General features: G+C 41.1%; 1 protein-coding gene across 4 annotated transcripts in view; it reads right to left on the bottom strand.

Annotated features, from left to right (window-relative positions):
* Positions 1 to 2,016: 2,016 nt before the first annotated feature.
* The window catches only part of RACGAP1 (Rac GTPase activating protein 1), a 34,593-nt gene continuing 13,645 nt past the window's right edge, over positions 2,017 to 22,964 (bottom strand). For all 4 annotated transcript variants that reach the window (XM_011964680.1, XM_011964684.1, XM_011964675.1 and 1 more), the window contains 15 exons: positions 17,792 to 17,994; positions 16,615 to 16,751; positions 15,597 to 15,666; positions 13,914 to 13,967; positions 12,840 to 12,920; positions 11,573 to 11,690; positions 11,098 to 11,228; positions 9,878 to 10,042; positions 7,287 to 7,382; positions 7,004 to 7,202; positions 5,374 to 5,479; positions 5,069 to 5,201; positions 4,811 to 4,946; positions 3,527 to 3,635; positions 2,017 to 3,198 (listed from right to left, as the gene is read on the bottom strand). In XM_011964680.1, the coding sequence (XP_011820070.1) occupies positions 3,123 to 3,198; positions 3,527 to 3,635; positions 4,811 to 4,946; positions 5,069 to 5,201; positions 5,374 to 5,479; positions 7,004 to 7,202; positions 7,287 to 7,382; positions 9,878 to 10,042; positions 11,098 to 11,228; positions 11,573 to 11,690; positions 12,840 to 12,920; positions 13,914 to 13,967; positions 15,597 to 15,666; positions 16,615 to 16,751; positions 17,792 to 17,994 (1,814 nt within the window). In that variant the 3' untranslated portion in view covers positions 2,017 to 3,122. The remainder of the gene's footprint in view (positions 3,199 to 3,526; positions 3,636 to 4,810; positions 4,947 to 5,068; positions 5,202 to 5,373; positions 5,480 to 7,003; positions 7,203 to 7,286; positions 7,383 to 9,877; positions 10,043 to 11,097; positions 11,229 to 11,572; positions 11,691 to 12,839; positions 12,921 to 13,913; positions 13,968 to 15,596; positions 15,667 to 16,614; positions 16,752 to 17,791; positions 17,995 to 22,964) is intronic.

The following is a 22,964-nucleotide window of genomic DNA, read 5'->3' as shown; positions in this document are numbered from 1 at the left end:
CCACCGGTTCAGTTCATAACCAAAAATGACTACTTTTTTCCCCTAGTAAATCAATTGTGGACCCTAAACGTCCTCTGAACAAAACTCACATTCCTTCTTCTATCTCTGCAAGCAATGAATTCACCTTCTTAAGGAAGGCTAAGTTGTTAAATACCTAGTAATAAACTCAAATTGTTGCGGCTGAATCCAACCATGTAATGCTTGCCCAGTTAAATAAACATCAAATTCGGGAGTCTTGCATAGATCAGGGAGAATAGAGGTAAATGTCACAATTTAAAGATTCTGTTTATTAGCAAGTGTGACAGTAAAATTAAACTGCATTAAAAGAGAGGAACATCAGAAAAGGTTAGGAGTAAGACATGGAGTGATGCCTACTCCAAAGCACTGGACCCCCTTCCACAGCCCTCACACTGAGGAGGTATAATTTAACCAAGAAGACCCTGGAAAGTCAGACTGTTCCGCAGGAAGTACTGTTAAAGAAGTTGAAGGTGGGTATATATTTCCCTTTGCTATCATCAGAATTATTTTCATGGCTAAGGTCTCTTGGCCTAGCCCAAAAACTGAGCAAATGGTTGCCAACATTTGACACACAGGACCATTTCCTTTTTCGTTAATGGACCATTGGTTCCTGCATAGGGTAGCCTTGCCTTCACTAATGTTACACAATCCATTTACTTCCTCTACATTAGTGACTTGAAATGCACCTTGGGGAGATACTACAGAACAGCAAATATGGAACCAGGCCAACGCTAGGATTGCAAAGACATAAGAAAAGAGGTAGCATCTAGGGCAGAGTTTTAAAAAATAAGGCCTAGCCGGCATGTGTGAAAGGGGGTATGGGACCCATCCTCTGTCAATTTGCTGAGGCAGATGGGCCCTGCCGTGAAGCTGCCCCCTCCTGGGAAAAAAGCCAGTAGGTTGCCTCCTCTCTCCACAGTTACATATTAAGCCTGCAACTGTTTACGTTCAATCTCAGATACATTCTGTTCACCAGCTTCAGAGTTCCAAGTGCAGGTGCCCTCAGTTAATCATTCCAGCTCACTCCAGAGTCACTTCCAGCAGTGAAGGATGTTCTAGGCAGTCAGCCAGTCAGAGGCAATTTTTTTTTTATCTGCACCATTCTGGTCCCTAAAGACTTGTTTAAAAAGTTGTTGTTGTTATTTTTTAAGTACAGTCACACACTACATTACGTTTTAATTAACAATGCATCCCATATACAACAGTGGTCACATAAGATTATAATAACCATAGTTTTACTGTACCCTTTCTGTTTAGATACATAAATACTTACCATGTGTTACAACTGCCTACAGTGTTCAGAACAGTCACATGCTGTACAGGTTTGTAGCCTAGGAGCAATAGGCTCTACCATATAGCCTAGGTGTGTAGTAGGTCACACCATCCAGGTTTGTGTAAGGACACTCAGGTTCACACAACAATGAAATCACCTAATGAAGCACCTCTCAATGTATCCCCGTCATTATGCAACTCATGACTGTGGTTTCTTTAAACAACACAACAGGCACAGGACAACTCTACAACTCCAGTTTGGACAAAGAAAGACTGATGAGAAATGAAGAAACAAACTCCCGGTGGTGGTAAGACTGGGGTGGGTCCAGAGAGTGGGAAATGGGGATGAACAACAGAGTCAAGACACGTTGAAGGATGTAATTTTTTCTTTTTTTTTTGAGACAGGGTCTCACACTCTGTCACCAGGCTGGAGTGCAGTGGCACGATCTCAGCTCACTGCAACCTCCGCCTCCCAGGCTCAATTTTCCCACATCAGCTTCCTGAGTAGCTGGGATCACGGGTGTGTGCCACCACGCCCGGCTAATTTTGTATTTTTTGTAGAGACAGGGTTTGGCCATATCTCAAACTCTTGACCTCAGGTGATCCACCCATCTTGGCCTCCCAAAGTGCTGGGATTATAGGCATGAGTCACCATGCTCAGCCCCAGAAATGATTTTCTAAAAGGCATTGAAAATTACCTTCCAAGACAAGAAAACCAGCCTCATGTTCATTTTGAAAAAGCTATTTACTTTTTTTCCAAATAGTATCCGAAATAGGTGTTTTACAGGTAAAGGTCAATATGAAGTCAAACATTCTATAGAAAAAAATCATTTTTACAGACATTAAGAATAATTTTAACAGAAGAAAAAGCTCACATTTGTCTAGATGTGGCTATGTTCCATGGGAAAATTTCAGCATCCAAAGTGCAAAGAAAAAAATGACTGTGGCTTTTCTTACCACATAAAATATTGACAATCTTCCCTTATAGCCTACTCTTTATTGTTAGTTGGGATGCCAAAGGACATATTGACCTTTAGAAGTTGGGCTCCACTGGACAAGGTTGGGGGTATGGGGGTCAAGCAACAGAATGAATTCAATTTTATAAGAAAAACTGGCTTTGACCCCAAATGAACTCAAAGTTCAGCCAGTGGCACATTAGAGATAAATACAAGTTGTACTTTCACATTTACAAGGTTGTGCCACTCAACACTATTAAAGATCTAATCATCCAAATTAAAGCTATGCATATTCCCATCACTCGTTCTGTCCTCAATGTACCCCATTTTTATGAAAGCTCCGTATTATAGCTCAGTTCATAATGGGGAATGAGAACTTCCGGTTCTTAGGAGGCATCCTAAATCCTCTGGTCTAATCCTTTATTTGCCCTGCCCTCCCACTTCCCACCCTGAGACAAGCCAATCTTATCAGATAAGTAAGGTTTCTGTCATTGTCTCATGGAAATCAGTTCTAAACGAAACTAGAGAAAGATCGTTCATTCTATGAGCAGCATTTGGCTTTAAGCCAAAGGAACAATAACCCCCTTCCCCAAAAAGAATCATAACCAATTCTATACTAACCCTTCTACCCCTGGAAAGATGTCTCATCTAAAAGCTCCCAACAACGACCAGCACAAAGTGCTGATATTATGTGACTTGAGGAGAAGGAAGGGAAGGTATACATAGTTTTAATAAAACGATCATGCACAATTAAACTTGAGTAAAAGCCTGGAGAATGCTAAAAGTAGTAATGAGTACAGGAGGCTGCAGAGCAGAGTACAGGTGTGTCCTTTCTTATAGTCAGTCAGTGTTGGGAAGTAACAGGCAGATGTGACTTCACTTGAGCATTGGAGAAGCAAAAAAGTTGCCTTGTCGTCCTAGGTTAGTGGCAGACTTGCTTTTGCTCCCAAATCTACAAAAGAGAATGAACTGGACAAGTATTTTATAAAAAATGGTTGAATAAACAACTATAATATTACTTGATATGACCCACTATAAGTAGGAAACTCTAGACAACTATTTTGCAAGGTACTCTTAGTCACCTACAATGAGGGCGGGGAAATAGTAAAGACTTTCAGAACCTTTTTAAAGAAGGAATCCTTATAGCTCCACGTTCCCTTTTATAAAGTCTAGTCGCTAGCTAAAATCTAATGCAATTTTTCTTTCAATAAGCTTCAATATAATAAGAAGTGTAAGAAAGCAATTGTTTTTTATTTCCTAGGAAGGCCAATTCTGCATACCTGGGAGTGTTCTTGGTGAGGGTGGAACGGACTCTCTGTGACAGGGAACTAGATGAAGGAGTCTTGAGAAGCTGATGTTCAGGAGTGGTCACAGGTCCCAGTAAACTCACTTCAAAGTTCAGATATATTTTTAAGAAAGGTGGGAAAAAAGAAGGTATCTTTTTAGATGGCTAGTTTTAAGCTGATTACCCTCTGAAGCACTTAAGAGCTAAGGTTAGACATCTAGCAAAGTCCCAGAAATCATTTTTGTCATCATTCTGTAACACACTAGTGTATCTTTTGAACTCAATGAATAGCTGACACTTCCTGATTTAGGCCATTCTCTAACTCCACACTTCACAAATCTAACATCTAAACATCTGACTTTTAGCTATACTAGAAGAAACAATATGCTTCCTTAAAAGGAACTTGCAGTAATGAAAGAATGGGTCTCCAATGACAGTGAGACTGGAGTGAAACCAGCCTATTCATATCAAATTGTTGGTTAGCAATAGAAATTGGAAAAGCCTATAAGAAATTTAAGAAATCAAGTTGGTAAAACATATCAAGATTCGTAAAAATGTTTAAGCCATTTAATTCAGTGATTCCCACTCTTGGGAATTTATCATTAAGGGAGAAGAGGATACATACATGTAATATTGACTATAGCATTACTTGTAATTATGAAAAATTATAAAATAATGTTAATACCTACTAGAACATTTAAGCAAATAAGATTATACATGAGAAAAAGTTCTCACAACATGCTAAGTGAAATAAGAATGGATTATATTTAAACTATTATTATATCTTTTTTTTTGGAGACGGAGTCTCACTGTTACCAGGCTGAAGTGCAGTGGCGCGATCTGAGCTCACTGCAAATTCCGCCTCCTGGGTTCCAGCGATTCTCGTGCCTCAGCAGCCCAGGTAACTGGGATTACAGGCACGTGCCACCACACCCAGCTAATTTTTGTATTTTTAGTAGAGATGGGGTTTCACCATGTTGGCCAGGATGGTCTCAATCCCTTGACCTTGTGATCCGCCTGCCTCGGCTTCCCAAAGTGCTGGGACTATAGATGTGAGTCAACATGCCCAGCCTATTATATCTATATTTAAAAAACATATATCCATATGGATAAAGAAAGGAGAACATGGAAAAGCGAAAAAAAATTACGATGGTAGAATTATACAAATTTTCCTTTAATGTTAGAATTTTCAAATAGCTCTAGCAAAGGCAGGAAGAGGGCACATGACTAAAACTAAAGAGGGAGCCAAGTCCCTGAAGAAGCACATCTTGGGCCTTACCTTTAATATCTGGTGTCTGTGGTGTTGAAAAGGCATTTGAGTTTTCAATGACATGTAGGGGGTCAATGTTCTCTTGCTCTACCATCATGAACTGACTCCAATACTCCAGGGGCAAGGAAAGCAGGCGCTCAACCACCTAAAAGCCAGCAAATCTGTTAGCAAACTTCCAAAGCCCAGGGCTTCTCGACTTGCTTTTATGTTATCACATTACACAAGTTCACACACACACACACACACACACACCCTGCACCTGCCTACCTTGGGTTGACGCTTGATGTCCTGTAACATTGTTACTGGGTCTGGATTGGGCACAGCATGGGCCACTATTGTAGGACCAAAGACTTTAGCCAGATTGGCAACATCCATTTTAGTATGTGGACTCTGAGCCACCCTAAGCAAAAGAATATTAAATTAGAAGTCTTGCTCCTTGCTTAAATGCAGACCAAAATATAAATTCTATAAGAAAACAATTCATCCCTTATACTCCCAAACACTCAACTCACATTATCTTCCCTTTGGAAAAAAATTCCCTAACTCCCAGAACAAGTTTCTGCGGTACTCACCTCTGCAAGTGAATCATGAGGAAAGCTAATGTGTCCCTGTTGGCCTGGGGCAGTTCACCAACAGCCTGGTACATGGCAGCTATGCTGTTGTCTTCATCTGTGATTTCTGTAATTGAAAAGAAAGCACCAAGAGGCCTAGACTTCTTTCCCTTGACAGCGGGCTTCCAAGTTATCGACCACAAAGTCTCATCTATACAGTAAGCTTCTGAAACTCCTGATTAGTTCATGACTACATCAGACTCTGGTTTCATTAACAAGCAGGATACTGGCCAACAGCTCAATATTAGAAGTCAGAACTTTTAAAAAATCGGCCTTTGAAGTTAGGGAAAGCAGTTGGCAACAGATGTGCTAGGAAGACAGGCATACAATTGCAGTGACTACAATTACCAAGAAAGTATTCATTCATAAAACATATTTAAGGGCCTACGATGTGCCAGGTACAAGTGCCAAGGATAAAGGAGAAGTAAATAAAGCCCTTACCTTATGTAACCTACATACTATTGGTGGAGTCAGTCAAAAAGCAAATACCTATCAGGTAGAGTCATACATAAATGAAGAAACAAGGCAGGCAAGAAGCTAGAAAGAAATGAGAGCCGTTAATCTAGATAAGGTTGTCAGAAAAGGTGCTTCTGGGGACAAGGTATATGAAGAGAAATATGAAAGAAATAAAGGAACAAACCATACAGTATCTAAGGTAAGAGCATTCAGGTTGAGACAACAAATGTGAAGGCCTTACAGTAGGGAGTAAGATTGGTATAGTCTAAGAACTGAAAAAGCTCCAGCCTAACTGGAGAGGAAGGAAAGAAAGGAAGAGCACTGTGCATAATAACGTAATGAGAAAGGAAGAGGACAGGCAAAGGTGACACGCATACAGTTACCCATCCATCAAACTACTTGAGCACCTACTATGTTTCAGGCACTGTACTAGGCAGGAGCTAATAAAAAGAGTAAGGTGGCCAGGAGTGGTGGCTCATGCCTGTAATCTCAGCACTTTGGGAGGCCGAGGTGGGTGGATCACCTGAGGTCAGGAGTTTGAAACCAGCCTGGCTAACATGGTGAAGTCCTGTTTCCACTAAAAATACAAAAAATTACCTGGGCGTGGTGGTGTGTGCCTGTAATCTCAGCTACTCAGGAGGTTGAGGCAGGAGAATCGCTTGAACCCAGGAGGCGGAGGTTACAGTGAACTGAGATAGTACCACTGCACTCCAGCCAGGGCAGCAGAGACACCGTCTTAAACAAACAAACAAACAAACAAAAAAGAGGCCCGGCACGGTAGCTCACGCCTGTAATCGCAGCACTTTGGGAGGCTGAGGCGGGCGAATCACAGGGTCAGGAGATCGAGACCATCCTGGCTAAAAGGGTGAAACCCCGTCTCTACTAAAAATACAAAAAATTAGCCGGGCGTGACGTCACACGCCTGTAATCCCAGCTACTCAGGAGGCTGAGGCAGGAGAATCGCTTGAACCTGGGAGACAGAGGTTGCAGTGAGCCTAGATCACGCCACTAACTTCAGCCTGAGCGACAGAGTGAGACTCTGTCTAAAAAAATAAAAAATAAAAAAATAAATAAAAAGAGTAAGAAAACTACTGCCGTGGAGGAATTCATATTCAAATGTTACATCTGCCCTTACCTGCTGCTTCCATAAAGGCTTTGTTTAGGCGAAAGGTCAGAAGAGGTTCTTTGAGGTTTCGAAGAAAGTCTTTTAGAAGGCTACAGACAGCATGGATATCATCCACTTTGCTGAGGAGGGGTACAGTTTTCACTCTGAGGAATTTCTCTTTCAGCTCTTTTACTGTGCGGTCACAGCCGGAGATCCTATACAGGCCTGTCTATTATCAAAATGACATTTTTATTTAAAAACCTCCTAATTAACACAAATAACAAATTCACCATCTCCTACGGTTGACTCTTACCTCAGTCAGACCTCTTTGCTCAATCTCATTTACACAATGCACAACAATGGAGGGGATCATTGGAGAAGTCTGGGACACAAAGTCTGCCAGCATTCCCTGGAAAAAAAGAGTTTTAAATTATTATTTACACCATGTAGACCAACAGATGAAGACAACATGTGAAGAACCACCTCCAATCTTATTCTCAGACTGGGACATCATGTCTACTTTTAAATTCCTATTCCCAAAGCATATATTAAAACAGAGACTATCAATTATTTTTCCTACCTCCATGCCAGGACTGATTTATTATCATATATACCACACTTTATTTTTTCTCTTTCATATATACCACACTCTTATGTGAACAAGGAATAAGACCACCAGCTATAAGTACCTCCTTCTCATCCACTCAAGGACAGCAGAAAAAAGCAATAATGAAGTTACAGGTATAGCCTTTAATATAAAATAATTTATTACTCTAAACGGATTTTTTTTTTCTAACAGAAGAAATCTGGAATAAGAGAAAAATAATTTTTTATACTTTCATTATCCTCAGTAAAAAAAATTACTTAACATATCTTATCACAGTTGATCATGACACAAACCTACCTGTAGGGGAGAACTCCATGGTTCTATATTAGAGTACAGAACATGTGTAAAAAAAAAATGTACAGGTGGCCAGGTGCGGTAGCTCACACCTGTAATCCCAGCACTGTAGGAGGCCGAGGTGGGCAGATCACCTGAGGTCAGGAGTTCGAGACCAGCCTGACCAACATGGAGAAACCCTGTCTCTACTAAAAATACAAAATCAGCCAGGCGTGGTGGCACATGCCTGTAATCCCAAGGAGACTGAGGCAGGAGAATTGCTTGAACCCAGGAGGTGGAGGTTGCGGTGAGCTGAGATTGCGCCATTGCACTCCAGCCTGGGCAACAAGAGCAAAACATCCTCTCAAAAAAAAAAAAAAAAAAAAAACCAAAAAAAGTACAGGCATGGATAAGAACTTGTAGGATTAGGGGAAAATAACATTTGATTTGCTGAAGAGTAGGTAGGAAGGTAGTCATTTTGATTCTTGCTAATGTTGCTTACATAATAAAATTTTTTTTTTTTCGAGATAGGGTCTTGCTCTATTCCCCAGGCTGGAGTGCAGTGGTGTAATCATGGCTCACTGCAGTTTCAACCTCTCCACCTTAAGCAATAGTCCAACCTATCTCCCTGAGGAGCTATAAACACAGGCACACACCACTAATCTGGCTAACTTATTTATTTATTCTTTGTAGAGATGGAATCTTGCTTTGTTGTCCAGGCTGGTCTCAAACTCTTAGGCTCAAGTGATTTTCCTGCCTCAGCCTCCCAAAGTGCTGAGATTACAGGTATGAGCTACCATACTCAGCAATAAATAATTTCTTAATGGATTTAATCAGTTTGGGTTAAACTGGTTAAATATTTGGAAATAAGCAACTTAATCTTGATACCCTATTATGAAGTATGTCTAACATAAAAGCACGAATAAAAAGATAATTTTATCACAGATAAAATTATATGATAGCTGAGATTTGCTTCCAAGTAATTCATTGGACAGAGTTAGGAAGAGGCAACGACAGTATTGATAAATCAAGAACAGACATAAAGGCTGGGTGCCGTGGCTCACACCTAGAATCCCAACACTTTAGGAGGCCAAGGCATGCAGATCACTTGAAGTCAGGAGTTCAAGACCAGCCTGGCCAACATGGCAAAACCCCATCTCTACTAAAAATACGAAAAAATTAGTTGAGCATGGTAGCACACGCCTGCAGTCCCAGCAACTTGGGAGGCTGAGGCATGAGAATCACTTGAGCCCAGGAGACAGAGGCTGCAGTGAGTCAAAGTTGCAATACCGCACTCCAGCCTGGGCAACATGGAAACTCTGTCTCAAAAAAAAGAGACATTAAAAAAAGAATGGACATGGCCGGGCACGGTGGCTCATGCCTGTAGTCCCAGCACTTTGAGAGGCTGAGGTGGGCGGATCACTTGAAGTCAGAAGCTTGAGACCAGCCTGGCCAACATGGTGAAACCCTGTCTCTACTAAAAATACAACCAAAAAAAAATTAGCCGGGCATGGTGGTGGTACATGTCTGTAATTTCAGCTACTTGGGAGGCTGAGGCAAGAGAATCACTTGAGCCCAAGGGGGCAGAGGTTGCAGTGAGCTGAGATCGTGCCAGTGTACTCCAGCCTAGGCAGCAGAGGAAAAAAAAAAAAAAAGAGAATGGACACAAGTTAGTAGTCATGGAAGTTAAGTGATAAGAACCAGGGGTTAGTTACACTAATCTCTTTAGTTTGATATATGTCTGAAATTTTCCAAAATGGGATGAAGGGGAGGAAGGAAGGGAGAAGAGGAGGAAAGGAGAAGCAGGGAAGAGGAAAAAGGGGAGGGCAAAGAAGTTTGGTTTAGAAAGGTATTAGACAGACAAACCCAAATAGGACTCTTCAAGTAAATATCTTACAATTCTATTCATTGTTTGTGGAAAGAAATATATTTGAGATCATTAATTTTAGAACAAAAACTGATACTAAGCCTTTGAAAGGCGAATAAAGAGGCCGTAAAACAATGACGGCTCGTATAAGTCATACCTCTCCAATCTTGACAGGTGTTCCTATCAGGGTAGGAATGCAGGGAAGGGGACAGCGGTCCCGACATTCTGGATGAGAGACCACACGACAGTCTCGGCACTTCAGAGATAATTTGCCAAATTTTATCCGCTTTCCACATGGAACACAGGATTCAGGTTTAATAACCTGGGATAAAACAGAGCAGATATGAATTAGAAAATTATCATCATAATCAACTTTTTTTTTTTTTTTTGAGACTGAGTCTCACTGTGTCAACCGGGCTGGAGCACAGTGGTGCAATCTCAGCTCACTGCAACCTCCGCCTCCCGGGTTCAAGCGATTCTCCTGCCTCAGCCATTCAAGTAACTGGGACTACAGATGCCCACCACTACGCCCAGCTAATCTTTTGTATTTTTAGAAGAGACGGGGTTTCACCATGTTGGCCAGGCTGGTCTTGAACTCCTGACCTTGTGATTCACCCACCTCGGCCTCCCAAAGTGCTGGGATTACAGGCGTGAGTCACTGGGCCTGGCCTTTTTCTGTCTTTTTTTGAGACAGAGTTTCACTCTTGTTGCCCAGGCTGGAGTGCAATGGTGTGATGGAGGTTGGCTCACTGCAACCTCCACCTCCCGGGTTCAAGCGATTCTCCTGCCTTAGCCTCCCAAGCAGCTGGGATTACAGGCATGCGCCACCACGCCCGGTTAATTTTTATATTGTTAGTAGAGACGGGGTTTCTACTTCTTGGGGAGCTGAGGCAGGGGGAGCACTTGAGCCCAGGAGTTCGAGACCAGCCTGGGCAACATAGCAAGACCAGGTCTCTACAAAAAATTTAAAAATTAGCCGGGCATGGTGGCACACATCTGTATCCCAACTGCTCAGGAGCTGAGGCGGGCGGATTGCTTGAGACTGGAAGGTTAAGGCTACAATGAGCTATGATCACACCACTGCACTCCAGCCTGGGTAACAGAGTAAGACTCTGTCTCAAAAAAAAAAAAAAAAAAAAGCACTAACAATTGCTTCAGAAAAAGTTGGTCTCTTTAATTTAGCATTACTCACAGAATGGAAAGAAACTTACCTCTGTAACCAATAGTTACTTCTGGAGAGTAAAATTGGAATGAGGAAGGAAATTTGACATTTAACTTTATAACACTAAAGTATTTAACTTTATTCCTGGTATTTATTACTTTCACAATTAAAAAATTAAAACATACCTAAAACAAAACGAACAATCACAGACTTACCGTCTTAGAAACAAAGTCATGCAGGCGCATCCCTCCATTACTCTGTGGCGTGCCCACACTGTCTGTCTCAGTTCTTGGCTCCAGCTGCCTGCTGTTCAGGGTGGAGTCACTGTTCCAAGGTTGTAAAGTACCTAGAAAACAAGCAACTTTTAAGCTTTGTTTCTTAAGTATTTTGCTGCTTCTAAATTTTAGCTCCAATTTTAATTGGGAGATAAACAGTAATCTGTCATCATAGCCAAAAGTGAGTACTAATGGCTATGTAAAAAAATAGTTTCAAGAAAAACTAAAGTTATGCAAGTGGGCTAGCAATTCAAAGGTAAAGCATGATACAAGCAGTTATCTGGTCCTCGGTATGCAGCAGTAAGAAACTACCCAATACATCCAATCCCTGCCTCAGGAGGGTTCTAAGAAACCAACTCTCCAAAATTTTACTAGCTGTTTTACACAGGCCAGTTTAGTCACAAATTCAATGGACCTGTTTTCCTTCGGCTCCTGGTCCAATATGGCACAGTCTCAATAGTGGACACAGCTTCGATGGGCCCACCATCATTGGGAACAGTCACTGTAGTTTTTGCAACTATGGATTCATTCCCCTGCAACAAAAGTAGTAATGAGAGAAAGACAAACAAAGCATCTAACTCACCTTCTACTATAGGGTATTTTGGAACAGGTTAAAAATTCCTTAGTCTTAGTCAAGACTTAAGACCCCAGTCTGAAACTCTTTTTTTTTTTTTTTAGACAGAGTTTTTCACTCTATCGCCCAGGCTGGTGCACAGTGGCACGATCTTGGCTCACTGCAACCTCCACCTCCCAGGTTCAAGGGATTCTCCTGCCTCAGCCTCCTGAGTAGCTGGGATTACAAGCGTGTGCCACCACACCTGACTGATTTTTGTATTTTTAGTAGAGACGGGGTTTCGCCATGTTGACCAGGCTGGTCTCGAACTCCTGACCTCAGGTGATCATCCACCTGCCTAGGCCTTCCAAAGTGCAGGGATTACAGGTGTGAGCCACCACGCCCGACCTGAAACATTCTTATGTTGAAATCTCATGTTTGGCTGGGTGCAGTGGCTCATGCCTATAATCCCAACATTTTGGGAGGCCGAGGTGGGGAACATCACGTGAGCCCAGCAGTTTGAGACCATCCTGGGCAGCAAGGAGAGACTCTCCCTCTACTTTAAAAAGTAAAAATAAAGAAATCTCATACTTAAGAAGATAAACATAGGTGATGGGGGCATATATTCAAGCAACTAAGACTCACTCTGACAGTTATTTCCTTAATCAGAGTAATTCCATTCACATGGATAAGGATTCTACTGCATAGAAAAACTTTAACCAAAGCCAGGCGCGGAGGCTCACGCCTGTAATCCCAGCACTTTGGGAGGCTGAGGCGGGCGGATCACCTGAGGTCAGGAGCTCAAGCCCAGCCTGACCAATATGATGAAACCCCCTCTCTACTAAAAACACAAAAATTAGCCAGGCGTGGTGGCATGCACCTGTTATCCCAGCTACCTGGGAGGCTCAGACAAGAGAATCACTTGAACCTGGGAGGCGGAGGTTACAGTGAGCCAAGATCACGCCATTGCACTCCAGCCTGGGCAACAAGAACAAAACTCTCTCTCAAAAAACAAACAAAAACTGTAACCAAACATCATCTCTCTCAAAACAATGCTGCAATGCTGACTCAGAGGAGTTTTAATGCTTGGGGCCTGTAATCTCTGTTATCTTGGCCTGACTATTCTTACCTGGTCTACTGTGGAGCCAATGGAACGAGTTTTCTTTACAGGTCCAGGGGGACCATCAACAAACTGTCGGCTACTAGAGCGCTAAAAAGGAGACAAAGACCCGTAACTTTAGTGCCAAGCAGAACTGAAGCACAGAAGATAAAATTATTCTGTCAGACAACCTGGATACAGGTCCTAGGGATTAGGGCTACAGTAAATAACAAACAATGTGCTCTCTCTCTCTCTCTCTTTGCCTATTTCCACATGAAGAATAAGCTGTTCCAAAAGAATATGTTGTACAAAAATGCTCTCAGTGCCCTAGAAAAAATGAGCAAGCTGTGGAGAAATTTAGATGACACTACCAGAAAAAGTACAGCTGTAATCCTAACTAAGGACATGAAGTCTTGGAAACACATTAAGTACCCTAAACAAGCATACACAGATAGATCTCTATATATCCCATTATACATGCATTTCATCTGAAGCTTATATTAGAGCACAAAAGTTCTGTGTAAAAATTCATATGACAATTCAAAACAAACTTAAGTTTATCCTTTTCCACTGTACGAATGAATTGAAATGCAGCCTAAACAGTGAAATGGACAGGATCCTGTCCTAAGTTACTACTTCAAAGAGTACCAATACTGGTTGGGAGCAGTGGCTCACGCCTGTAATCCCAGCACCTTGGGAGGTCAAGGCAGGTGGATCACCTGAGGTCAGGAGTTCGAGACCAGCCTGGCCAACACGGTGAAACCCCGTTTCTACTAAAAATACAAAAATTAGCTGGGCATGGTGGCGGGCACCTGCAATCCTAGCTGCTTGGGAGGCCAAGGCAGGAGAATTGCTTGAACCCAGGAGGCGGAGGTTGCAGTCAGCCGAGATTGCGCCATTGCACTTCAGCCTGGGCAACAAGAGCAAAACTCTATCTCAAAAAAAAGAGAATATCAATACTGTCCCCACAGCATGAATTCATTTGTACTATGTGCTTAACAATGGCTAGAGCAACATGTCAGGAATGCAGTATTATGGCAAAATTTGCAAAAATAACTCTATTAATACTATGTTTACAAAAAAGACTAAACAAACCATACATACCCTCTTTTCTCTCTTCTTCAGTTTGAAAGTCTTCACCAAAGAAGAGTCCCAATCCTGTTGACAATCACACTGTATTAATTTCTTTTTTTGGTTAGGCCTTCCCTAAACCCTGTACAAATAAATTTACAGAGAACTTTAAAGGCTTCGTCAGTCAGGCTACCTAATGTACAATTCGGGGAGAGTTAAAGAAGGGAAGGTCTCAAGTGTTTGAACTATAGAGCTATAGTAAGTTAATGTGCTTTCTTTCAAAAATTGAAGCTATTATTATAAAATCAGGAATCAATACCACAGAGGCAAGAAAAGGTTAAAGAATCAACTTCTGCCGTGATTATTTCCGGTGGCTGATCCTTTATTTCTGATTATTTTTGTAATTAGTTTTAAAACTTACAGAATGTTAGGCACTATACTGATCGTGTTAGATGTGATTCTTGCCCCCAAGGGACTGCCATTGTCTAATCAGATACTCTGCATAATGTGGCCACTTAAAAAGTTCTACAGTTTAGGAACTTGGGCCCGAAAACATGTTCACCACTAAAGAACTATTATGTCTTTTATTGTGGTCACATTTCAATTCACCTATTTTAACTATTTGCATTCATTTTAGTAGTTACCTGTGATTTCCTTACTCCTGATTATCCCTGAAAACAGTATCTAGAAATAGCGGTATACAGCAAATAATAGCTTAGCTAAATAAATTTAACTTCCCCAATTCATGGTCCAGTAATGTAGTTACTGGTTGTTTGATTCAGCTTCAGTTACAACAAATATCATATCATACGTAGGTCTAGCTCAAAAATCAACTGATAATATGATCTAGTTTTATTATATATTCGAGACCTCCACTATATCATTCCCTATTTGAAAAAGATGATGCCTAATATTTTTATCTATAAAATGGCCATATTTTCCCTGGTAAAATACTGAATTTGAACAGAAAACTCCTAGCCATGTAATAAGTAGTTGTCACTTGTTTTGCTATATCAGAAAACCAGTCACCAAAAACATCCTGATTTGCTTTGTTTGCTAGTTTTCAGCTAGCAACAGAAAAGATGTACAAATCAATGAACTATATCAAAGACTGTATCAGGAGATGACCTTTTATGCAGAAGCATCACTATAAGTAAAAAGAAGTGTGCCGCCCCATAAAAGCAGGGCAACAAATAGTTTAACATGTTAACCATTGTTGATGAAAGCATTATATAGTGCCTAGAAACTCTAATCACACTTTTCTGGGTGAAATCCCAAAACCTTGGTTTCCTTCTAATTGTGAAGTACGACTATGCTTTCCCCAAGAACCAAACTAATTCAGAAATAAGGCACAAATCTATTTAAGAGCGGCAAATAAACGCTGCCGACATACAGTCTTGCTAATATTTTCATTACTAGCTGGGCTTTAATAAGTCAAAATATAATCAATTAGTACAAGTGGCACACAGAGATCTATTAAATGAACTCAACTCATGCCAAATTCTGAATTCTATATTCTCACTTCAGAAACTAATACAAAAGCCAGTCTCTTACAGCTCATGTGGATTTACATTTTAAATTGCTAGCTCAGAATCTGTAACACATCAACTAATAAAATAGTAAAATAAGATGTTCAGAAGAGAGGACAGGAGAGATATTTCCAGGGAAGCAGAGGTAAGAAAAGTAGGTAATTCTCAGAGATCAAATGTTTATTACCAGTGATTCATCAGTCTTGTCAAAGCTGATATCTGATAAAATGGAACCAGATTCATCAATGGTTGATAGTCTAGATCAGTGAAACAATACAATGTTAGACATAGTAGACCGTGGAATGTAAAATTCACCAACATTCAGAACAAGTCCTACTGGTCAGGTAATCAGTTAATTTCATAGCAAAATCTTCACTATAGAGACAACTACAATCTCAAACCCTGTGGTAGGCTACTTTGTATGGTTTCCATGGAGGAGTGAGTGTGTGTGCATGAGTACAGGTGCAGCACAGTTGCTTTTTCAGCAAAGACTTTATAACAGCAGTTGAAAGTTAGTCAGGGTTATGGGTGCTATTCTCTATTGAGTTTGTATTACAGGTTACTCAAAATTCACAAAATCAAGGGAATGAAGTTTAATTAGATCCCAACTATGCTAGTTTCTACAAACGAGAGTATTACCCAGCACTGACTTTTTAAGAAATTAAGCCTGTACGTCTTCTTAGTTATAAAGATTCCCCATAAAACAACCAGGCAACAAAACAAATAGCTGACCTTTCCCTACGTATTGTACTGGGGATGTTAAATTCAAAGCCTGGTTGAGACTATTTTAAACAGTGGTACAGTGGAACCAAAATTATTGTCTCGTCTTGGCTCACAGAGGCCTTTCTAAACCAGAAGAGCTATAAGAGCTCTCTGGAGAGTAAACACTGAAAGTATTGCTGAACTGCCACTTTCACCTTTGGGTTTCTTAGCAATGCGCAGGATTAGTTATTGATGCACAATTTAGCACCAATATCAAAATTTTATCCATGGCGAAACAACATCCTTAGGAAAGATTTAAAAATAAAATAAAATAAATAGGGACATCCCTGTGCCTTTATTCCCCACCTACTCTTCCCCGCAAAATCTTTTTCTGCCGTTTTAAGCACACATTCTAGAAGCAGTATATTTAAGAATTCAGATAACAAGAATATCTGACAGCTGTGTTGCCTGTGATCGGATAACAACAGATGCAGTTCCTCCACCTTTTGTTCCCAGCATTGCTGCTGGATGGTTGGCCTCTGTTGAGAAAAGCCAGAGCTGATTTTTGCTCCTCGCTTAGTTGAATGCTGCCAGATGTGTCACACATGAGCATCTCTCGAATCAGCTGAATCTGTCGTTCCTACAGACCAAAGCAGAGTAAAGCATCATAACTAGCCAGGGGAGAAAGCTTCACCTCAAATTTATGGGACGGGCAGACCAGAAGACATTAAAATACAGCATTATGCAAATGAGCCTTTAGGAAGGCTGCTACACCAATAGCATATTAATTCACATCAAACCCAGATTGTGTCTCTGATTTCTGACTGGCAAAATGAACTACATCTAGAATAGCGAAGTTTCTGCTACAAGACTTTTGGATTAACCTGCTAATCCAAGAGAAGAATAATGCAAAATGAGAGTCCCAAAATAGATTTCACATAGCAAAAACACTTTAGTGTCATTTTATCAGAACAAATATTGGCTTCTACGGATCAAAGCAGCCACCCACCTCTCTAAGTAGTGGAGCAAAATGCATTAAAATGGATACAAAGCTATAAAGCACTGGAACCAGACAATTTGAGTTTACTGAGGCATCTAACACTGTATACCAAGATGGATTAGTCCCTCCCAGTAAAGGCTTTCTTTTGCACTATGACCCATCCTGACACATAAAAATGGTAGTGTTCTGTGTCAGTCACATTGCTCAACTGGTTGAATACATCTAACCTTCTACTCTGAATTAGAGAGCGGTGATGAAAAGAGTCACAGTTGTTTTGCCTGTATGAATGACAAAGTACCAGCTACTCATATAAGGATGGATATTCCGGGTAGCACTTAAAATAAACAATGAAGGATGGCTAATATCTTGTGACAGATCAAGTACGTTAGGATCTCCCTCCCTCCCTTTTCCTCTGATTCTTTAAGTTCTCATTTGAAATCTGTCTGTTAAGTAATAGTTTCAAGTCTAAATGACAAAAACATTTAAATTTCAAATTACGAAGAACAAGATTCCTAGTCTGCAATTTCAGCTCTAATCATGGGCAAGCTGTTAAAGAACAGGTCACTTTCAGTTCTTTAATGTGGAAGAAGAAACTAGGTATATTTGGCAAGTGGAAACTGTTAGACAATGCTTTCCCCCTCCCGCATCATCACTGTTCTAGCATGGAAAACAATACACACCAGTTTTTCACAGTCAGCCTCAGCTCTCTGTCTCCGTTTGATCTCTACATCCACCTGATTACGTGCATGCTTCAGCTTAACGTCCAGAGCACTTCGCTCAGTCTCTGCTTTCATCAAAAGATCCTTGTATTTCCCCAGCTCATGGTCAGTCCTCTGCCACTTTTTACGGAAATCCTCAAAGTCCTTCGCCAACTGGATAAATTCTGAGGAAAGGGGGAATCTTTAATAATTCAAGCACCAAACAGTATAATTGCTCTAATAAATCAGTCCTACAGTTAGCTTTATTTGAAATTCATAATTAAGGAACTAGCTGAACTATGGGCAAATCCAGCTGAAAATAACCGGGTGCAGATCTTGGATATATTTATCACTCTGATGAGAACTTTGTGGGTAGCAATTCCTATTTCGATAGGCCACTTACTTTTGGCTTAGCCAGTGGCATCTGCTATGGAATATGTAACTCATTAGTCACCTGGCTCCAGATGTAACACTAACACTGAAAGCTCCTGAACAGAAGGCAATCAAAGGGGGATACCTTTGAGGCAGCTGTCACGCACCAGGACAGTTATAGCTATAAAACAAAAACAGCTTCCTTTACAGTCACGCATTGCTGCACCAGAGAGATGTTAAACAGCAAATTCAAATGTAACTGCTGTAATATGCTCCAGTAGATGTAGATTAATATTACAGATGTCTAGACCTACAATTCCGTTTGGCTATATAATTATACAAATATTGATTTGAAAGTAAAAAGCCAATTTGCTTTTGCTGTTTAACACTGCCCTGAAGGGTATGTAAACATTCCAGGTGGAAAAAAAAAAAAAAAAGAGGAAAAGAAGATCATACTAGCTTTCGGAACATCCCTGATAGCACAATGTGAAGTCTCTTCAAATGTCTGCAAAGAGAGCATCACTTCCAAGGCAGCATCTCAAAGGAAGAAGATAACCCTGGTGGCATTCATTCTTATCTCCTGCTATTGGCAAAGCTGTTCTTCTGCAATGTATTTGCAAAAGTGCCTTACAATTTTCTAGTTAACCTCCATCTATCTCTAAGGATCACTCTCCACCAACATCAAGGAAGAAGATCTCAAGGTGTACATCTGCTGCTGGTCAAACTAACCCAGTTTACAGCTGAAACTAGGCCAAATTCACACACAGTTAGCAGATTCTTAGGTAGTAAGGGCACTTTTCCCATATGAATTTAACCTAAGAGCATAGAAACAATACATAGTCCTTTTTAAACAATTTTAATAATTTGACCAAATATCGAACTTACAAATTAGGATACCAATTTGTTCCAGAGAAACCAAGTCATTAAGGAAAGTTTAGTTTTTAGCAAACAACAAATTTCAGCAAAATAGGTTATTATGACCTAGTTATCTTAAACAATGCAAATATCAACAATAAAAAAAAAAAGTATGGCTGGGCACGGTGACTCACACCTGTAATCCCAGCACTTTGGGAGGCTGAGGCAGACGGATCACGAGATCAGGAGATCAAGACCATCCTGGCTAACATGGTGAAACCCCGTCTCTACTAAAAATACAAAAAAATTAGCCGGGCATGATGGCGGGCGCCTGTAGTCCCAGCTACTCGGGAAGCTGAGGCAGGAGAATGGCGTGAACCTGGGAGGCGGAGCTTGAAAAGAGCTGAGATCCGGCCACTGCACTCCAGCCTGGGCAACAGAGACTCCGTCTCAAAAATAAATAAATAAAGTATTACAATTCAAATAGTTTTAAGAAATAATATGTTGGGTTAGTCTGGAACATGCTATTTTTTTGTGGGTTTTTTTTTTTTAAAGAAAAAACCTATCTGTTTGCAAACTAAATACTGTACACATACACACTCAAAATATTTACCAAACTGAAAAACAATTTTGAAAATAAAAAGATTTTCATCTGACCTAATTTTGCTGGTTTGTTTGTTCTTTAGGATACTCCTTTTACTAAATTACTGCTTCAGCTTAGTTTAAGTCAGACCCAAAGCAGAACATTTACATACCTGATTAATATATTACTTTTTGTGTGTGCAAGTGAGAAATGTGGGGAAAAAAAAAAAGACATTACTTTTTTTTTTTTTTTGAGACAGTTTCACTCTTGTTGCCCAGGCAGAAGTGCAATGGCACAATCTTGGATCACTGCAATCTCTGCGTCCTGGGTTCAAGCAATTCTCCTGCCTCAGCCTCATGAGTGACTGGGATTACAGGTGTGGGCCACCATGCCCAGCTGATTTTTGTATTTTTAGTAGAGATGGGGTTTCACTATGTTGGCCAGGCTGGTCTCAAACTCCTAACCTCAGGTGATCCACTGGCCTTGGCCTCCAAAAGTGCTAGGATTACAGGCGTGAGGCACTGTGCCCGGCATACTTTTTACTTGAGACAGTCTTCCTCTGTCACCCAGACTGGAGTGCAGTGGCACAATCTCAGCTCATTGCAACCTTCGCCTCCCAGGTTCAAGCAACTCTCCTGCCTCAGCCTCTTGAGTAACTGGGACTACAGGCGTACGCCACCACGCCCGGCTAATTTTTGTATTTTAACTAGAGATGGGGTTTTACCATGTTGGCTAGGCTGGTCTCAAACTCCTGACCTCAAGTGATTCACCCGCCTCAGCCTCCCAAAGTGCTAGGATTATACGCATAAGCCACCACGCCCGGCCGAAAGACACTACTTTTATGTACAATTCTGCTATGAGCAAAGTTTGCTAGGATCGGGTCAGAAGGCATTTTGGACTATAGATCAGAAACAATTTTGATGTTGAAGACCAATAATCATGGCACTGTTTTGGTCAGTTGGTGAATCACAATTCAGCTTGGTACTTGCCTTTCATGAAGTGCACATTAAAAGATTTATAAAATTCAGGTCGGGCATGGTGGCTCTCGCCTGTAATCCCAGCACTTTGGGAGGCTGAGGCGGGCAGATCACTTGAGGCCAGTAGTTCAAGACCAGTCTGGCCAACATGGTGAAACCCTGTCTCTACTTAAACACAAAAATTAGCTGGGCTTAGTGGTATGCGCCTGTAATCCCAACTACTCCAGGAGGCAGAGGTCGCAGTGAGCTGAGATTGTGCCACTGCACTCCAGCCTGGGCAGCAGAGTGAGATGCTGTCTCAAAAAAAAAGACTTATAAAATTCAAATTACAGTACCTCCTTTAAAAAGTTATATATACCCTAAACTATGAAGTGTACCTATGAAAAAGGAGGAAAGAGAAGGGAAATTTCCAAATTGAGGGTTATCTTTGATTTATTTAAAATTTAAAAATCAGGATTTGGTTCATAGCTCAGCAAGCAGATTTAAGTGGGTCCAGAAATCTTGATTTTTTTTTTCCGTTTACTCCCCGAGGCCTTTGAACAGGCTCTTCCATTTGTCTTCCCCACTACCCTCTCTAAGTTTCTTAAGGACAAAGACCCTATGTCTCCTTTGCTCTTTTATCTCCAGTGTTGTAACCTGCCTAACACACAGTAGACACTTGAAATATCTGTTGAACAAATGAATGAATGAAAAGCCGCTGTTCAAATTAAATTTACCAGCATCCAAGACCACCTTACCAGTTTAAACAAACTTACCTCCCACCACTATGCAATACCCACCTAGCTAAACCAATCTGCCCCTGCCCACAGAACAGAGGCCTTCTCACTGTGACCAAGCTATGTACTTCAAATGGAATGCCCTACCTACTCTTCTTAACATACCCATTTACCAAGTCCCATCTGGTCTGTGAATCTTTTCCTAATCAGTTTGCAACACATTAAATTTTTCTAGATTACCCAAAAGCATGTATTTTGATACTTGTACTATCTTCTGTTTCATGAGAAAAAAAATCCTGTCTCTGAAACTAAAATACCATAATCTTCTTGAAGACAGGCAATATATCATATATACTTCAGTATTTGATACCGTGCATAGTGTAGTACAAACCTAGTATGTCACTGGCACACAATAAGCACCTGATAAATGTTAAATTATACTTATTCCTAATTTATACACCAATGATTTTTTTTAAAAAGCTCAGGCAGCTTATGACAAATTAAAAATAGAACGTAAAAAACTGTGTGGACTGGAGAAAACAAGACAACAAAATATACTATTAAAGTCATCTTTTTTAAAATATTAACTTTCATTCTGATCTTCCCGTAACTTGGACTTAGCTCTCTCTCTCTTTTTTTTTTTTTTTAAGAGACGGCATCTCACTCTGTTGCCCAGGCTGTAGTGCAATGACACGATCTTGGCTGACTGCAACCTCCACCTCCCGGGTTCAAGTGATTCCCATCCCTCAGTCTCCCAAGTAACAGGGATTACAGGTAAACACTACCATGCCTGGCTAACTTTTTGTATTTTTAGTAGAGAAGGGGTTTCACCACGTTGGTCAGGCTGGTCTTGAACTCCTGACCAAGTGATCCACCCGCCTTGGCCTCCCAAAGTGCTGGGATTACAGGTGTGAGCTGCTTTGCCCGGCTCAGACTTAAGCTTTTTAAAAAACAATACATGCCAAGCATGGTGGCTCACACTTGTAATCCCAGCACTTTGGGAGGCCAGGGCAGGTGGATCACCTGAGGTCGGGAGTTGGAGACCAGCCTGACTGACATGGAGAAACCCCATCTCTACTAAAAATACAAAATTAGCCAGGCGTGGTGGCACATGCCTAATTCAGCTACTCGGGAGGCTGAGGCAGGAGAATCACTTGAACCCAGGAGGCGGAGGTTGCGGTGAGCCGAGATTGCACCACTGCACTCCCGCCTGGGCAACAAAGAGTGAAAAACTCTGTCTCAAAAAAAAAAAAAAAAAATCAATACAAAAAAGAGAAAGAGGAATGAAGTTAATGATGAAAGGCAAGAGTAAGGAGTCAAGGGATACTTAGGCATGCGAGGAATTCCTAATGATCTAAGGAGAGTATAGGCCGGGCACAGTGGCTCACGACTGTAATCCCAGCACTTTGCGGGGCCAAGGCAGGTGGATCACTTGAGGTCAGGAGTTCAAGACCAGCCTGGCCAACATGGTGAAACATTGCTACTAAAAACACAAAAACTAGCCAGGCTTGGTGGCATGCACCTGTAATCCCAACTACTTGGGAGGCTGAGGCAGGAGGATCACTTGAACCCAGGAGACGGAGGTTGTAGTGAGCTGAGATCGCACCACTGCACCCCAGCCTGGGCGACAGAATGAGATTGTCTCAAAAAAA

Source organism: Mandrillus leucophaeus, unplaced genomic scaffold (genome assembly GCF_000951045.1).
Source record: "Mandrillus leucophaeus isolate KB7577 unplaced genomic scaffold, Mleu.le_1.0 Scaffold118, whole genome shotgun sequence".
Lineage (NCBI taxonomy): Eukaryota > Metazoa > Chordata > Mammalia > Primates > Cercopithecidae > Mandrillus > Mandrillus leucophaeus.
This window is presented reverse-complemented; position numbering and strand designations above follow the sequence as displayed.